The sequence below is a fragment of the Nuphar pumila genome, chromosome 9 (assembly GCF_984573655.1).
Source record: "Nuphar pumila chromosome 9, dmNupPumi1.hap1.1, whole genome shotgun sequence".
NCBI lineage: Eukaryota > Viridiplantae > Streptophyta > Magnoliopsida > Nymphaeales > Nymphaeaceae > Nuphar > Nuphar pumila.
The window spans coordinates 6,631,197-6,646,471 of NC_143257.1; the positions used below are offsets into that span (position 1 = coordinate 6,631,197).

General features: G+C 38.4%; 2 protein-coding genes across 2 annotated transcripts; one reads left to right on the plus strand and one right to left on the minus strand.

The window, feature by feature from the left end:
- The first annotated feature begins 2,236 nt into the window (after positions 1–2,236).
- Positions 2,237–2,985, plus strand: LOC149828327 (histone H2B-like). The gene has a single exon (XM_090017512.1). The coding sequence runs from the start codon at positions 2,356–2,358 to the stop codon at positions 2,815–2,817; it is 462 nt and encodes a 153-aa protein (XP_089873638.1). The 5' UTR covers positions 2,237–2,355; the 3' UTR covers positions 2,818–2,985.
- Positions 2,986–8,283: 5,298 nt separating this feature from the next.
- LOC149828328 (actin-depolymerizing factor 7) lies at positions 8,284–10,443 on the minus strand. Its single transcript, XM_090017513.1, has 3 exons — positions 10,237–10,443; positions 8,951–9,216; positions 8,284–8,791 (listed from the first exon to the last, which is right to left on the minus strand). The coding sequence occupies exons 1-3, from the start codon at positions 10,237–10,239 to the stop codon at positions 8,641–8,643; spliced, it is 420 nt and encodes a 139-aa protein (XP_089873639.1). The 5' UTR covers positions 10,240–10,443; the 3' UTR covers positions 8,284–8,640.
- Positions 10,444–15,275: the final 4,832 nt, after the last annotated feature.

Here is a 15,275-nt window from a genome sequence, read left to right on the forward strand (position 1 = left end):
GGTATAAGGTAGCGATACTCGACTTTACTCAATTTTTTTTCTTCTGATTCTGCCTTGGTTTCAAGCGACTAGTTATAGGGGCATAAGATTAAGTCTTAAGGCATTCTTTTTGGGTCTAATGGTCTCCACTAAAGCTTGAACTTTGAAGGATTAGAGCTTGATGAGAATGCGTTGAACTATACCTATTGCTTTTAGGTAAGTTTACTAGAGTATTTGATTTTAACTCAAGGTGGCTTTATTTCTCACTTTGTCATCTTTTGATTTGAGGCTTGACAACTATAGGTCCCATGGGTTTTCGGTCTAAGAGGAATACCACTATCTATCCAACCTTTGTCTCTAAAAGGCCATTCTGCCACCTTGTTATTGGTATTGAGGTAAGTATTGATTTTCTCCTAGCATACACTTTTCTATTCTAACCTCTACCCTTAAGGCAACCTCATAACTGGAGCTTGCCACCTCGTTATTGGCTCAAAATACGTTTCAACCTAAATAAACTACTCTTTTTTATGTTTTGTTTTTTTTTTAAACATTTTCTCTTTTTTTTTTCAAGTTCTTTCAATGTTTTTCTTGATCAAGATAAGAGAAAAGGCTCTTCCGAAGACCAACCTATGAATATGGTTAGCATTGAAGGAATTTAATATCTAACTCTTTTTCTAAATAGTTGGTTGCCTAGGTAGGTTCCACAAGCTATACATTCATGCATTAATAATAATCTTGTCCACCTATAATTCACCCTTATAGACTCTTGAGCTATAATGATTGAATTAAAGTATTCTGACCTCACCGTATCGCTGCCTTACCTTTCTTTAAGACTTAGATATCTTATGTGGTAGACTTTCATGTGCATAAATATACTTGAGGGAATGATCATTTTGGTATAATTTTTTATTTGAATAAAGCCAAATTAAGGCTAATATTTTTGAACGTGATACATTGACCAGGTCCAAGAGCGCAACCTCATTAGTAATGAAGAACCAATATAAGTACTTAGGTTCAGACTCCTTTGACTCGTCCCCATACAATTTTGACATAAAGGCATAATTCAGAATGTTTAGAAGAAAAAGAGTTTTGACAAAGGCTTCTTTTAGTCTTGTCAAAATGAATAGTATGCTCTTGAAATAAAGATGATAGCTTGGACCCATAGAGAAAAAAATTCTTTTTTATTTTCTTAGCTTTTTTCATTTTTTAGAAAATTTAGAATATTTTAATTCTTTAGATTTTCAAAACTTTTCTAATTTTTTGAGATATTTTTGTTTTTTTTTATTTTTAAATTTTTCAAAAAGCTATTATACAAAATTCAGGTTTCAAAGGCTTACCTAGGGTTGTAGGATGATGACCCATGTAGAAGGTTGTTCCTCTTTTGTACTATGACCTGTAGTCACCTTGTTTTGAGGATGATGATCTTCTTTAAAATAAGAGGTAGAAGAGCCTGCATTGTTATTTGACATTCTTGAGCCCAAACTGAATTGATGATTTTTTTTATATCAATATTGTGTTCTTAGATGCAACCAAGCATTAAGGTCGTCCCACCTTGGGATGACCTTACAATAAGGTTTAGAGGGTATCTCAGGTGCACCTTTTTAAGGGAGGACAAATATACTTTTTGGTGTTTTGAGGCATTCTAGAAATTTTGGGTGTTTTTAAAATTTACTAGTTTACATGCATGGATTTGCAACTCAAGAATGCATCAATGGTCAAGTTCCACAAATGACATTTTGCAAATGGGACTCACTTTCAAAAAACATGTTTCAAACAATGGCTCATATCAGGGATCAGTGAAAAGATCAAGTGCAATATGATTGCACAAATATTTGTGCATTAAGCACCTAATCACCCTCCATCTTGGGGACAGGGCCTGTCAGGTGTGGGACCCAAGACCTGATGGAGGGTGATGGACTGCTTAATGCACAAAATTTTGTGCAATCATATTGCACCCGATCTGAACTACAGGGATTGGATGTCAGCCCGAATCCGATCCATTTTACAGTGGTAACACCGTAATATCTTCAATGGTAGTTCCTTAGTTTCTCAGTTTACCAAGTCTGATATTTTCTGCGTTCAGCCCGCGGATCCATGACGTTAGCAGAATCCGCAACCGTCGATGTGTTTACGAAGTCCTGCGTTCATCAACCGCCACTGTGATACCACGTCATCGATCTGCGCCAAACTCCAACTCACCAATAAGATCCCTTCCCTCACCTCTATTTATACGTTTCAGAATTCCTTCTTCCTCATCCCGCAAAGTCGTCTCGTCTCTCCTTCTCTTTTATTTATCTGCGTTCGCGATTTTCTTCCCCGATCTAGGGTTTCTGTTTACTCCATTTGTTTCACTATTTCTTTGATCGGATCGTAGCGATGGCACCAAAGGGCGAGAAGAAGCCGGCGGAGAAGAAGCCAGCGGAGGACAAGCCGGCGGAGGAGAAGAAGACAGTGGCGGGGAAGGCCCCCGCTGAGAAGAAGCCGAAAGCGGAAAAGCGGCTGCCGAAGGAAGGCGGTGCTGGGGCCGGCGACAAGAAGAAGAAGAAGATGAAGAAGAAGAGCACCGAGACGTACAAGATCTACATATTCAAGGTGCTGAAGCAGGTGCACCCCGACATAGGGATCTCGAGCAAGGCTATGGGCATCATGAACTCCTTCATCAACGACATATTCGAGAAGCTCGCCCAGGAGGCATCCCGGCTCGCCCGCTACAACAAGAAACCCACGATCACCTCCCGGGAGATCCAGACCTCTGTCCGGCTCGTTCTCCCCGGTGAGCTTGCCAAGCACGCTGTATCTGAAGGTACCAAGGCGGTCACCAAGTTTACGAGCTCTTAGGGTTTCTTTTTGGGGATTCTGGTTTTCTAGGGTTTTGATTCAGACCGGTAGCCGGTTTGAACCTCTGACGCTTATCTTCTTTCGTTTTGTCTTTTTCCATCTTTTTTATTTTCTCCTTGTTTTCTGACGTTTTGGAATGTAAATAAACGCTTCTTTCTTTTGCCGTTCTGAATTTGTGTTGTGTTTAATGCGCTTGTTCTTCTTGATCTTGTTTCTACCCCGAATCTTGTGGGTTCTAATTGAAAACTTTATGGTTTTGGGCTTTGTTCAAACTTCAAACTGTTTCCTCGATTTGAATATGTAGCGGAGATTCTGGAGACTCTCCGGTGTGGTTTTGATTAGAAGCAGGATATGTTGCTAGACGGTTGGAGGGATTTGAGGTATTCGTTAGATGCGAGATTTTCTCTATAAAGGGATTATCGGAAATATGATGTCTTTTGATTGACTGGTGTTTATCTCTTTTTTAAATTGGGAGTGCATCTTGAACGTGGGTTTGGACGTAAAATACAAAAGAAAAGAGAATTAAAGTTTGGTTATTGTAGACGGAATCTGAGATGTGATATCTTTAGATTTGTGCGCATTCTGAGGTTCACTTTGTACCCTTTCTCTCATTTCAATTAGATGACAAAAACTGGTTCCATGTTTAAAAGCTCTAAATCAATGGCATTCAAATTCTCGTGTTATTAACTGAAGTTTAGATTCTTTGCTTTTCTTATGGAAGAAAAGCGAATTGAAATCGAAAGTCATTTGTAGAGGACGAGACTGAAACTATTTTTTAAAGCGTTTTAAACGTCTGTCAAACTGGTTACATGTTTAAAAAGTTTCATCCCATATCCTCGAAGAGAAATTTCAGTCACGGTAAGAATTTTCAGTGTTCCTCAAATTGTATGAACTCAATTTCTTTTTTGACAGTGAGGAGAAGAGAAACCAATGTTGTGGTTCAAAGGTGCCTTTCTCCAAAAGCTCAACTTCGATCAAAACACACATTCATCTCACCGTTCAATCAATGCCATGCCTACATGATCAAGGCACCGCCTTTGTTGGCACTCAACCTCGCCTCGAAACATGTATTCGGGTTTGGTAAATTGGCGAGATCCACTCTCGGTTGTCATCTCTGGAGAAATGCACGACATCCATCTGGTTATGAAACGTGGATTAGTGTGATACTTAGTTGTTGAATGCCATTAAGATAATTTGGAAAAATTGGTCCAATACTTGTGATACTAGTAAGAAAGGTTGACAATGTACAAGTAAAAGAAATTAGAAAAAGAGAGATCATTAAAGATTTGCAAAAAGGCAGCCGGAAGTGAGATGAAGGATTGCAAAGTGATCAAAGTTATAGTTCTCGATAAGCAAAAAAATAGAAAAATAGCTCATAAAACTGATTCCATGTAATTTGGTATAAGGCATGATGATGATTACTGTTGTTGACTGTGCTGTTAAATATGAAAGTGAATTGTGGAATGGAGGATCTGGGGCTAAGTGTTTGATGAAATGCGCAAGAGAAATTTGGCTGTAAATAGCGTATATCTTCTTTCAGAGAGGACTTGTGGCAGATGTATTGTCCACATTTGATGGAATACAGCGATTGTGCATGAAGCTGCACAGCTCAAAGCGAAGGGCTTTATGCTGCCAGTGATTGCAAGGATGCATTGTTCTGAGAAACAAGTTTGTAGTGATCCTTCTTGTGCACAACATTTGTTGACTCGGAAACAGCACAGTCCTCTGTGAGATACCCAAGAGTCACGTGGCATATGCAAACAGAGAGAGAGAGAGAGAGAGAAGGATTTGGGGGGGGGGGGGGGGGGGGGGGGGGGGGTTGTTATAAAATTTGAAGAAAAGACAAAGGTAAATGTGTCTAGACCTCTATTAACTAACTACAGTTACCCCAAGGGGGTTGGTGTAGTGGTGTGAGAACTTGGTGCAAGATGGATTGTCAAGGTTCGATTCCTGTTGGTGCCTCTCCTCTGTGCAAGCTGATCCCCAGCCCAGGGGCGAGATCCCAGCCTCAGAATTTTACGCTGTTGGCACAATGACGGTAGATATAGAAAGCTGAACTAGCAAGACCAGATCTTCATGCCAAGTGCAGAAGATGATGGAAGGAGAGGCGGGATTAGGGATGGCAGTGGACCGGGGGAAAGCGGGGCCCCGCCCCGTTTGGACCAGGGATGAAGGGTATGAAACGGGGAGGGAGGCGGGGACGAAGGTTAAAATCCATCCTCATTTGGGGATGGAGGTACCCTTTTCCCCGCCTCATCCCCGTTTGAACTGGGAATGGAGGATATGAAACGGGGATGAAGGCTGGGATGGGGGTTTTAATCTTGAGGCGGGGCGGGGGATGGAGACCTTGTCCCCCGCCCCACTGCCATCCCTAGGTGGGATCAGGTACAATTAGATTGCACACTTTCTATGTGCCACTGCAACTGAGCACCCACCATCTGCTGTCCGGCCACATGGCTCGTATCCAAAAGATCGAGCGCCTAATATGAAATTCTGAACAATTGGGCAGCTTAACATAAATTATGCATACCATAAGGGGCTATCCTAAAGTATTCTTTTTCTAAAGGCCTTGAGTGAGCTAAAACAGACCAGACAGAAGCTAAACTTTGAATGACCATGGTTTTAATATAAGATGTAATTTTGAAAAAGACCCACTGAGCCTATTATCAAGCTCATTCAGAAATCAACAGCATACAACTAGAGACACAAGCCAAACATTAAATGCTGTATCTACAAACACCCCAGTTCCATGGTTTTCACTACTGTCAGCTTGAAGATGGATACTGCAATGCCTGAAAAAGTCATTCTTGTACTATCGAATAATTGCAACATGATAACACCTCCAACCTCACCTCTCCCCAAAGAATCAATACTTTGAGAGCATTGAAGGCATTACTTAATATCGGCTATTAAGTATTTGAAGTTAATAGACTATCAATTATGACTAAAAAGTGTAACATGTCAAAGGCTAACACATAATGATCATAAACACTTTTGATGCAGAGATGAGAGCAGACAGTCTTTGGATTGTAAATGTTTGACGTGCATTGAACTAATCTCAAAGCCCAATCGCCTCTTCCCTAGGATTATCCAGTAGACACTGGTTCAGGGACCTCATAGAAAAAACCTATTAAAGCAATGATGACAACATCAACGGCACATTTTTTTGGTCCCTGAAAGGTAGTAGTACCAGGAATTTGTAACAACAAACAGTGGAGCATATGTAATTTTTTCCTTCTTCAAAGCCATGTTTACAGCATGGGATCAAACAATCAGCTCTAAACTTATGAAAACTAAGTCTTCCTAAAATGGCTGCTCAATGCCAGATAACAGGCAAACACTAAGTAACAGGACTATAGAAGTACCGATCCCATATCTTAAATAGAACGATGCAATTCACCTAGTTCAGTGGCAGGTCAAGCTTTCAGAAAAACTGCAAGCATTGGATCCAAAATAGCTTAAATTCCCATGGTCACTAAATTTGTGCAACTATTTCAATCAGATCAACCTGTGGACAAGTTCATCTTATCAAAACCTGCAGAAGGTCCACACCAAGAATTCATAAGCTATCTGTATAAAACTCGACTCCAGTCATCTTCCTTTGGAAATGGAGAAAACTTCAATTCAGACATGTATTGGCCCAAACATCATCCACACCTACGACCATGGGTCCTAGGACCATGGTCTCGTGTTCATACAAATCATCTGCACACATGAAAAGAAAAGGGAAACCTACATCTAAAAGTCCTGCATGTTACCATTCAAAAGCTTACCAAGCACTAAGAAAACAGTTTGTTTCTCTCCAGTTAGGCCTACACAAGCTAAGTCACCTGTGTTGCGGAGCAACTATGGGGCTCATAAAAGAGACTATGAACTTGAGATAGAAAATAGGTGCCTCAGGAGTCGGGAAGTAACAGGGTGCTTGCACTGGTATAGCTTATCGGATGACCAGCTGGTGGAGTTAAAGCCATATAGTTCTCTTAAGTTTAAATTTTCCCTTTTTCACTTGTATCATACAGGATGACGATACCTGAATTGGAGCTGGACATCTACTCCAAGGGTGGCCGGATATAGACCAGGATGTAGTTGCATATATGATGAAACAGTGACAAGAGAACCTGACGGACAAGAATGCAAAACTTTTGAAGTTGATGAAAAAAGCACCCTATTCAAGTTCCTACAGATGTGAAAGAATACTCGACATACAAACAGATACACCACAAGAAGAGCAAAACAATTGCAAAAATGAACAGTATAGAAACATGAAGGTGTATAAACCACCAAAGGTATCTGAATGCAACCTAGGATGATGCACCTGAATTACACAATATCTCACATGTTAACAAACTTTTCAATGTAAAGGCACATGCACAAAATGATTTAAAGTGATTATTGCAACCTTCACTTGAATGTTCAAGCATCCCTAGGCCTGCTTTATCATTTTGATTGTTTCTAATTCTAGCATACAGCTAGGGCCCTGTTGTTGTAAAGTGAAATTTGAGATGGTTTTGGTCTACAGAATGTGATATACCATTGAGTATGCAACTACTATGAAATTCCGCACGTTTCGAATTCTTGACATTATTGAAACATTTTGCAAAGCACCAAAAAGGGGAAAGACAAGAAAAGGTTGGGTATGGGGGCAGACCACCCACCACTCGAGACCCAAGAAAATTTTTGTAGGCATCATGGAGGGCTCAATCAACTGATACTGATTAGCTTTTCTAGGTATCATGGGTGGCTCGATCAATTAGCTACACAAAAGTTCATAAGTACAGTTGGAGACAAATGCTAAACCCTTATTTACAAAAAGAACCAAGTCAAGTGAAAACTGTGAAAGATGCAGTGACTTTAACAGATCAAACCAAACCAGAGCTTGGGTTTTCAAAAGCTCAAGCTACTTGATCCCAAGTGAGAGGTGAAGAAATCATCATTCCATCAAAAGATTGTAGCCAGTTCTCGTCTTTATATTGTTTACATGAAGGCTTCATACAGATAGATGTTGAATTAATCGGCTATGTCATGACTGGCTGATGATGTTTCATGCGTTGCTCAAATCATAGTGAGAAGTATATCTATCAACTGATTTAGCAGACAATGTACAAAAAAAGAGAGAAAAAAGGGCAGCCGTGGTCCAATGTTAAGAATCTCTACAAGGATATATTTTACTTAGACAGCTAAAAAATCCAGTGGATCAAATCACACCAACCTAAGAAACACTACATAGAAAAGATTTCTCCAATCCCTCTGTGCAAAGCATATGGTATATCGAAATCCTACATCACAGGGTAGTTTTTATGCAGGAGTTAAGCATAAGGCTGCAGAGATGCATCTTAGAGGCAACACAAACTAAATCAGGATCCATCATTGGGACAATAACATTTACTTAAACACTGTTACTCCAAACAATCTATATGCATCATCTCTGATCTCCCAATCCACATTTCAAATAAAAGAAGAATAAATTAATCAAACATCAATTTTAGCCCCATCAAAAGAAACTATAAGTGTGTCCAAGTCCAGAAGCAGCTACAGCCTATCAAATTGCCACAAACAAGCACAAGCAGCATCCCACAAGGGAGGCCCACTTTCATGTACGTTCTACAAATATCAAGATCATAAAATGTATGAAAAGTGTCAATATAGTTTAAAAACATACACAAGAAGTCCTGTACTGTAAATCCAAATAAACAAGCAACTAGCATATTCAGCGAACCATGTCCCACAGAACTATTAACACTTCACAGAAAGCATCCAAACTGTATCAATGGAATCTTCACTGCGTGGCCTACAGTACATACTCAGCAGTGGCGGTGAAAAGGTCTAATTGGCACGGCCTCTGAAAACATCAAGGCCCATCTCAGTGGGATCTGTTGCCTGCAATTCAACCTGGATGCCATCTAGTTCTCTCTTGAATCTATCCTTTGAGCTAGCATACAACATCTTACTCCTTACTCTTGATGTATCAGGAGACCTGCAAAAGGAACAGGTAAATCACGTGACAAACCAACAAATCATAACATTCAATGTGCAGCATAAAACATACTAACTGTGATGACCAAGTTATTCAATATAAAAATGCTAATAGCTAATCACATTGCACTTGAATTGGCAGAAAAATGCATATCATTACCAAGCAATGAAGAAAATCTTGCTCTTCTGGCAATTCTCTTCAGTTACAAAGTCAAAATCATAAACAGCATATCGGCATTCATTTGCCGGGAGGCTTGCGGCGAAATCCTCATAGCTTTCTCCTGGTGCTCCAAGCTTTTCAACAATAACCTGCTTTAGCTTCTCATCAATCTTGAAAACAATGAAGCGGTAGGTTCTTTTGGCCTTCAACTCCAAGAATTTCAGTTTGCAGTCGTCATTGACTGCCATTCCCGACGCTGCATTGGCCTACAATGTGAAAAGAAATATTCAACATTAAGATCTATGGTGTTTACAGGAAGAAAACTCACCAAATTAAAACACACACACACAAGCACATGCATGCACGCACACCTGCATGCACGCACACGCAAAAGCGTCCTCAAGGACAAACATCCACACTCTTCTACAAATTACACATGGGAATCTGCTGTTCAATCTTGAAGTGGCACCACAACACGGCCTGAGTCATCCAATGGGCACATCAACAAACTTTCGCAGGATGATGATATACCACGAGTTACCACAATTAACTGAAACTGCTAGACTATCAACTAATGACAAAACCAAATCATTGAACTTTTACACGGGAGCAAGATTCCTCTACCTTCCCATATGATCATGAATAACAATTTGATCCAATTATTGCTCGCATACACAACACGGATAGAAACAACAAAAGAAATAAATTTGCAGCATCATCGGAAAAAACAAAAAAGCATCCGAAACAAATACCTTCCAAATCATCGAGAATCAAGAATCAGATCAACCGAACATGCAATGAGAAAAAAACCATCTCAATTTCAACAAAACAAGATCCAGGATAACTAGATCGGGGAAAAGCAACCCAATCCTTCAATCACGACAGATAAAACAAACAACGAAAATAAATCCTTCATTATCGCGCCATCCTAGCCCTAGAAAACAGATCACGAGCGAAAAACCGCAAATTCGATGATCGATCATAAAACATCAAGGCACGAGTCGATCTCAAACATAAAGAACCAATAAAAAACACCGACAGAAACAAAAAAGCCAAAGAATCCCAAGAGAAGCCCCAAAAATCACAGCAGAAACAACATGGTTCGCATCAGATTGAAACATAACCGTACAGCAAGGAAAACCACACGATCGATCGTACGGATCCGATCACCATGAGATCATAAACGAAACTGTTCACAGATAGAAGAACAAATGAAGGGAGAGAGAAATCCGATGGCAGAAACGAAATCGGAGCCGTAGAAGAGTCCGAGAGTGTGGAAGTCTCACCATTTCTGCTGTCACTCCTTCAGATGGTCTCAAAGGAGAAAATATCGGTGGTCTTCCGGAGGAGATTAAAGAGGAGGGACGCTCGTTCACGCAGAAAATCTAGGGCCCGGAAGATGGGATATCACCACCGAGCCAGAAAACCCTAAAAAATCGAGGATTTTTTTCCGCTCCCTCTCCCCCTATTTCTCTCGCTCCCCTACTTTACGATGCGGCTCAGCTCGTCCCCTTATAATACGGCTAAGCACGAGTGTCGGCTCCATGGTGTGGGACCCACACTTTTGGTAAGAACCTTTGTCACAGAGATACGTTGACACGAAAACGCATGATGCGGGTTTGACTCGCAAGTTCGATTTTTTTTTGAAAAACAAGATACGAGGACACATAATTTTTATTTTTTATTTTCAAAAACTAATTTTGATATTTTAAAGTTAAAAATATGTTTTTACTGAAATAAAACTTTAAAATATAAAAAATAAAACAATATTAAAATATATCTTTGTCACAAAGACACATGGAACGAGGACAAGTGATGCAGGTTCGAGTTGCAAGTTTGATTTTTTTTTTAAATAAGTCACGAGGACATGTAATTTTTAAAATTTTCAATCAATAAAAACTATTTTTGATATTTTAAGGTTAAAATATATTTTTATTGAAATACAACTTTAAAACATTAAAAATAAAATAATATTGAAATATTATTCGTACATGTCAGTGTTTGTATACAAGCTTGTCTGCTCGTGTCATAATGAGTTTGTTCGAGTTTGGCAATTCCAAAATGAAAAATAAGTGATTGGCTTGATTCTGCTCATATAGCCTCATTAAGTAATACTAGATATTTTTATAGATATATTTTATATCACATATTATGGTATAAAAGTCAGACCCCTACCAGATATACTAGCATACCATTGGGATTCGAACTTGCAACTTCCTAATACAAGGTGACGTGCACTTACTGCTCCTGCCAGACAATAGGATATGATCTTTAAAATTATCATCTTCATCAAGCTTGATACCAACTATATTTGATTGACTTTACAATTCTTATTTCTCTATTCTATTTTTATCTAGAGTGACAAATTCAATTACCTTATGATCCTTCACATTACAAGTATTTGTACAAGTGCTCCAACCATTTTAAATAGCATTATCAAATCTTTTTATTTATTAGCATAAGTTAGAAATATTTTTTGATATCTTAATTTCTATTTTTGTTCTATTTTGGTAACTCCAAACTTACACATCTCTCCAAACTTACACATCTCTCACACTTGCATTCTCTCTTTGTTGTCATATTTTAGTTGCCCAATTTTAGGGTGTATTTGATTGCCGGTCCAAGATTGGACAAAACAGTAAAACAGAACAAATATGACTACATGTTCTGTTTGTTTTATAACAACTGTATTCCGTTCAACATTTGTTTCGACTGGACAAGAAGTTGTGTTCTTTGTATGCTCTGATGACTTAGTTATTGTAGAAGGGAGTTAAGTTTGTGTGGTCACCTCGGTATGAGAAGAGCTTTCAGGAGTTGAAAATGAGGTTGACTTCAGCCCAAGTGTTGTCTTTTTCATATGAGCCAGGAGGATTCATAGTCTACAACGATGCTTCGGGTACCAGCGTGGGCTATGTCTTGATGCAACATGAGAAGGTCATCACTTACATTTTTCAATAACTGAAGGTGCACGAGAAGAACTATCCCACACATGACTTGGAGTTAGCGGTTGTTGCCTTTGCGTTGAAGATCTAGCGCCACTACTTGTATGTAGAGCAATTTGAGATTCTGTTTGACCAGAAAAGCTTCAAGTACATTTTCACGTAACGGGATTTAAATTTGAGACAACGTAGGTGGTTAGAGTTTCTCGAGGACTATGAGTTCACAATCTCTTACCACCCTGGATAGACGAATATAATGACATACATGCTTAACATGAAGATATCAGTCACAACAACTAGCTTGATTGGTAAACATTGGAACTTGCTTGAGGAGTTCGTCAAGTGTCAGCCATTTGCAGATAAAGCCAGACGCATCCTTTATGCAGGATAAAGGCACAACCCGCGATTATAGATCATATTGAGGAGTTTCAGTTGGCCAATTCAAACTTCAAGGGGTTATGCGTGAGTGCCCAGGAGCCTGCTGCGTAGTTCTATCGTCAGAAAGATGAAACTATTATGTTTCTGAACAGATAGGGGGTTCTGAAGGCACTGCGGAAGGAGCTAATGAGTGAGGCTCACATGTCAAAGTATTTCGTTCATCGGGGCTCTATCAAGATTTTCAAGGATCTCCAGAGGGCATATTGGTGGAATGAGATGAAATGAGATATTACAGAGTTTGTGTCTCGATGTCTCACTTGCCAATAGATGAAGATCGAGCATCAGAGACCTGGTAGACTACTTCAGCCTTTGGATATCCTTGAGTGAAAGTTGGACTATATATCGATGGACTTCATAGTGGGTTTGCCGAGGACCCATCATCAGCACGATACCATCTGGGTGATTATGGACTGCTTGGCAAAGAGTGCACATTTTGTACTTATCAAGGTCAGTCAAGGCTTGGAGCGCCTTGCAAATACTTGGATTGTCCAAGATATTTTCTCAGAAAAAAAAACTTATAGAGTGTCGATGGGTATATAAGATTAAAACCAAGAGTAATGAAACTCTGAAAAGGTAAAAAGCTAGATTAGTTGCCAAGTGATACTCTTAAGAGTATGGAATAAATCATGAGAAAACCTTTGCACCAATTGCTAAAATAACCATTGTTAGTACCTTAGTAGCTCTTGCCTCTATGAAGAAATGACCTATACATCAAATGGATGTTAAGAATGCATTTTTTAATGAAAACTTGGTTAAAGAAGTGTCTCTGAAAATACAACTTGTATAATTAATCCTAAGGGAAAGACTCTTAATTTAGATAAAGCCGTGTATGGTCTTGAATAAACACCAAAGGCTTGGTAATGACAGGTTTAGTCAAGTTATGCTTGATGTTGGATTTCAATCTTGTTTGACAGATACATCTTTATTTGTTAAGATTTATGATGCAGGTATTATTATTCTTCTCCTTTACGTTGACGATATGATCATCACTGTGTGAAGAACTTATACATTTATTTATTCAAAATAAATTTGCTTATACATTCATTCATTTATGAATATGCTCGTATATGAAAACTCTAAATCCAAACACTAATATGCAAGAAAAATGGAGCCACAAAAAGCGAGAAAAGATATAAAGGTCATCGGATTCTAGCGAGAAGGATGCTGAGGGAGAGGAAAGAGGGAGGGGGAAATATGTAAAAGAGGGGGATACAAAATGAAGGGCATTGGAGTGTATTACCCCTACCTTATATATATATATATGTGTGTGTGTGTGTGTGTGTGTGTGTGTGTGTGTGTGTGTGTGTGTGTGTGTGTGTGTGTTTTATTTAGTGTAACCCCCATCCCCCTTCCCAGCAGGAGGGGAGGTTGGAACCATGAAACACCATTTTACGAACTCAGTGCAATGCGTCATACACCCACTTAACACCACATAAGGGTGCATGTTGCCATTTTAATAAAAATGAAAGATTCTCATTTGAGCCCATCCAAACATGCTACTATGATCAAGTTTATTGTCTATTAGCTGGCGATGAGAAACCATATTCACTCCTCAATTTCTTAGGATGGCGAGATGAGGTTGTCACATAGGCAAAAATTCCAATGTTAGTTTTTTCTAAGCAAAAAAAAGTCATCTTGAACACACATAACTATTAAGATGAAAATCATAGGTTTAAGCGTTATCGACTCAATCTAAAAGCATAGATGTGTTCAGGTTGGTTTGTTTGCTAATAATCAAAACTTGATGTTATTTAGATTTAAAAATATGATACTTTGAATTGTGTAATTTAGTGCATTATGAGCAGTAAATATTTTAGCCTTCTAGAAAACCTCATTATGTCACAATCATAAGATTCAAGACTCTTTTTCTACTAAAGGGACCTTTTTTATCACATCCATAAGGTTTTATCTACAAAAAAATCTAAACCATTTGAAAAGAATGTGATTTATACTCAATAGTTTCATGCCTTTAATAGCACCAAATATCAACCCTTCTTTTGACAAATTTTTTTAAAGATATTGAGAAAACTTTGAGGTATTCAAAACTAAATAAATTTAAAAAATTAATAGAAATAAGTAGAGGGCGAATGAATGGTCAATCACACCACCACTACCATAGTTGGTAGGTTTGGGCTTAATGACAACATCTAACTAGCTAATGGGTTCTTATGATAAGATCCTAACAATATATAGACTCAAATTTGGTTTATAAATTTGTAAACAAGACTTGAGTCTGACTTGAGTTTCAATTAAGATCCATTATTTTAATGAAAATAAAAAGAAATTTTACTAGGTTTGGTTTATGTTATTTGTATCACAACTTGAGTTGGTTCTGCCTAATCTACATTTGACCGGACCTTAACCAATACCTAGTACCAACACTTCAAAGTTAAACTTAACTTTAGACTTGTTGGATTCAGCACATGATCCACCAATTGATAGCATGGTTCACAAGTGTTGTTATGTTACTAAGCATCCCATGAGGATGCATTTGTCATATTTGTTTCTTTTTATGATTTTTTTATGAATTGTGAGTTTGTACTCATTCTTAAAGTGTGCTTATTGTAGGTTTGAAGATAACGCAGGGGAGGGGGTTGGAGAAGATGTGTGTTTGTTTTTTGAAGTATGTTTATTGCAAGTTTGGAGAGGAGGTTGGAGAGGACGTATGTTTATTTTTTGAAGTGTTTGTTGTAGGTTTGGATAGGATGTAGGGGAAGTGGTTGAAGATGATGTATGTTTATTTTTTGTAGTATATGTTTATATTTGAATGCATGTTTCAAGATGTATAAAAACTAATGTTTGTTTATATTTGAATTGATGTTTGAAGTATACATTAGTATTTGAATCGATGTTTAAAGTCTATATTTATATTTGAATAGATGTATGTTTGAGGAGGTTGGAAAGATGTATATTTATATTTGAATTGATGTTTGAAATGCATGTTTATA

What these genes read in the sequence shown, in the direction of transcription:
- LOC149828328 (XM_090017513.1), bottom strand. An exon ending in AAGATTTTCTTCATTGCTTG is followed by an intron (nt 8,792 to 8,950) that starts GTAATGATATGC and finishes TTCCTTTTGCAG; the next exon opens with GTCTCCTGATACATCAAGAG.
- LOC149828327 (XM_090017512.1), top strand. Translation starts at nt 2,356, where the DNA reads ATGGCACCAAAGGGCGAGAAGAAGCCGGCGGAGAAGAAGCCAGCGGAG.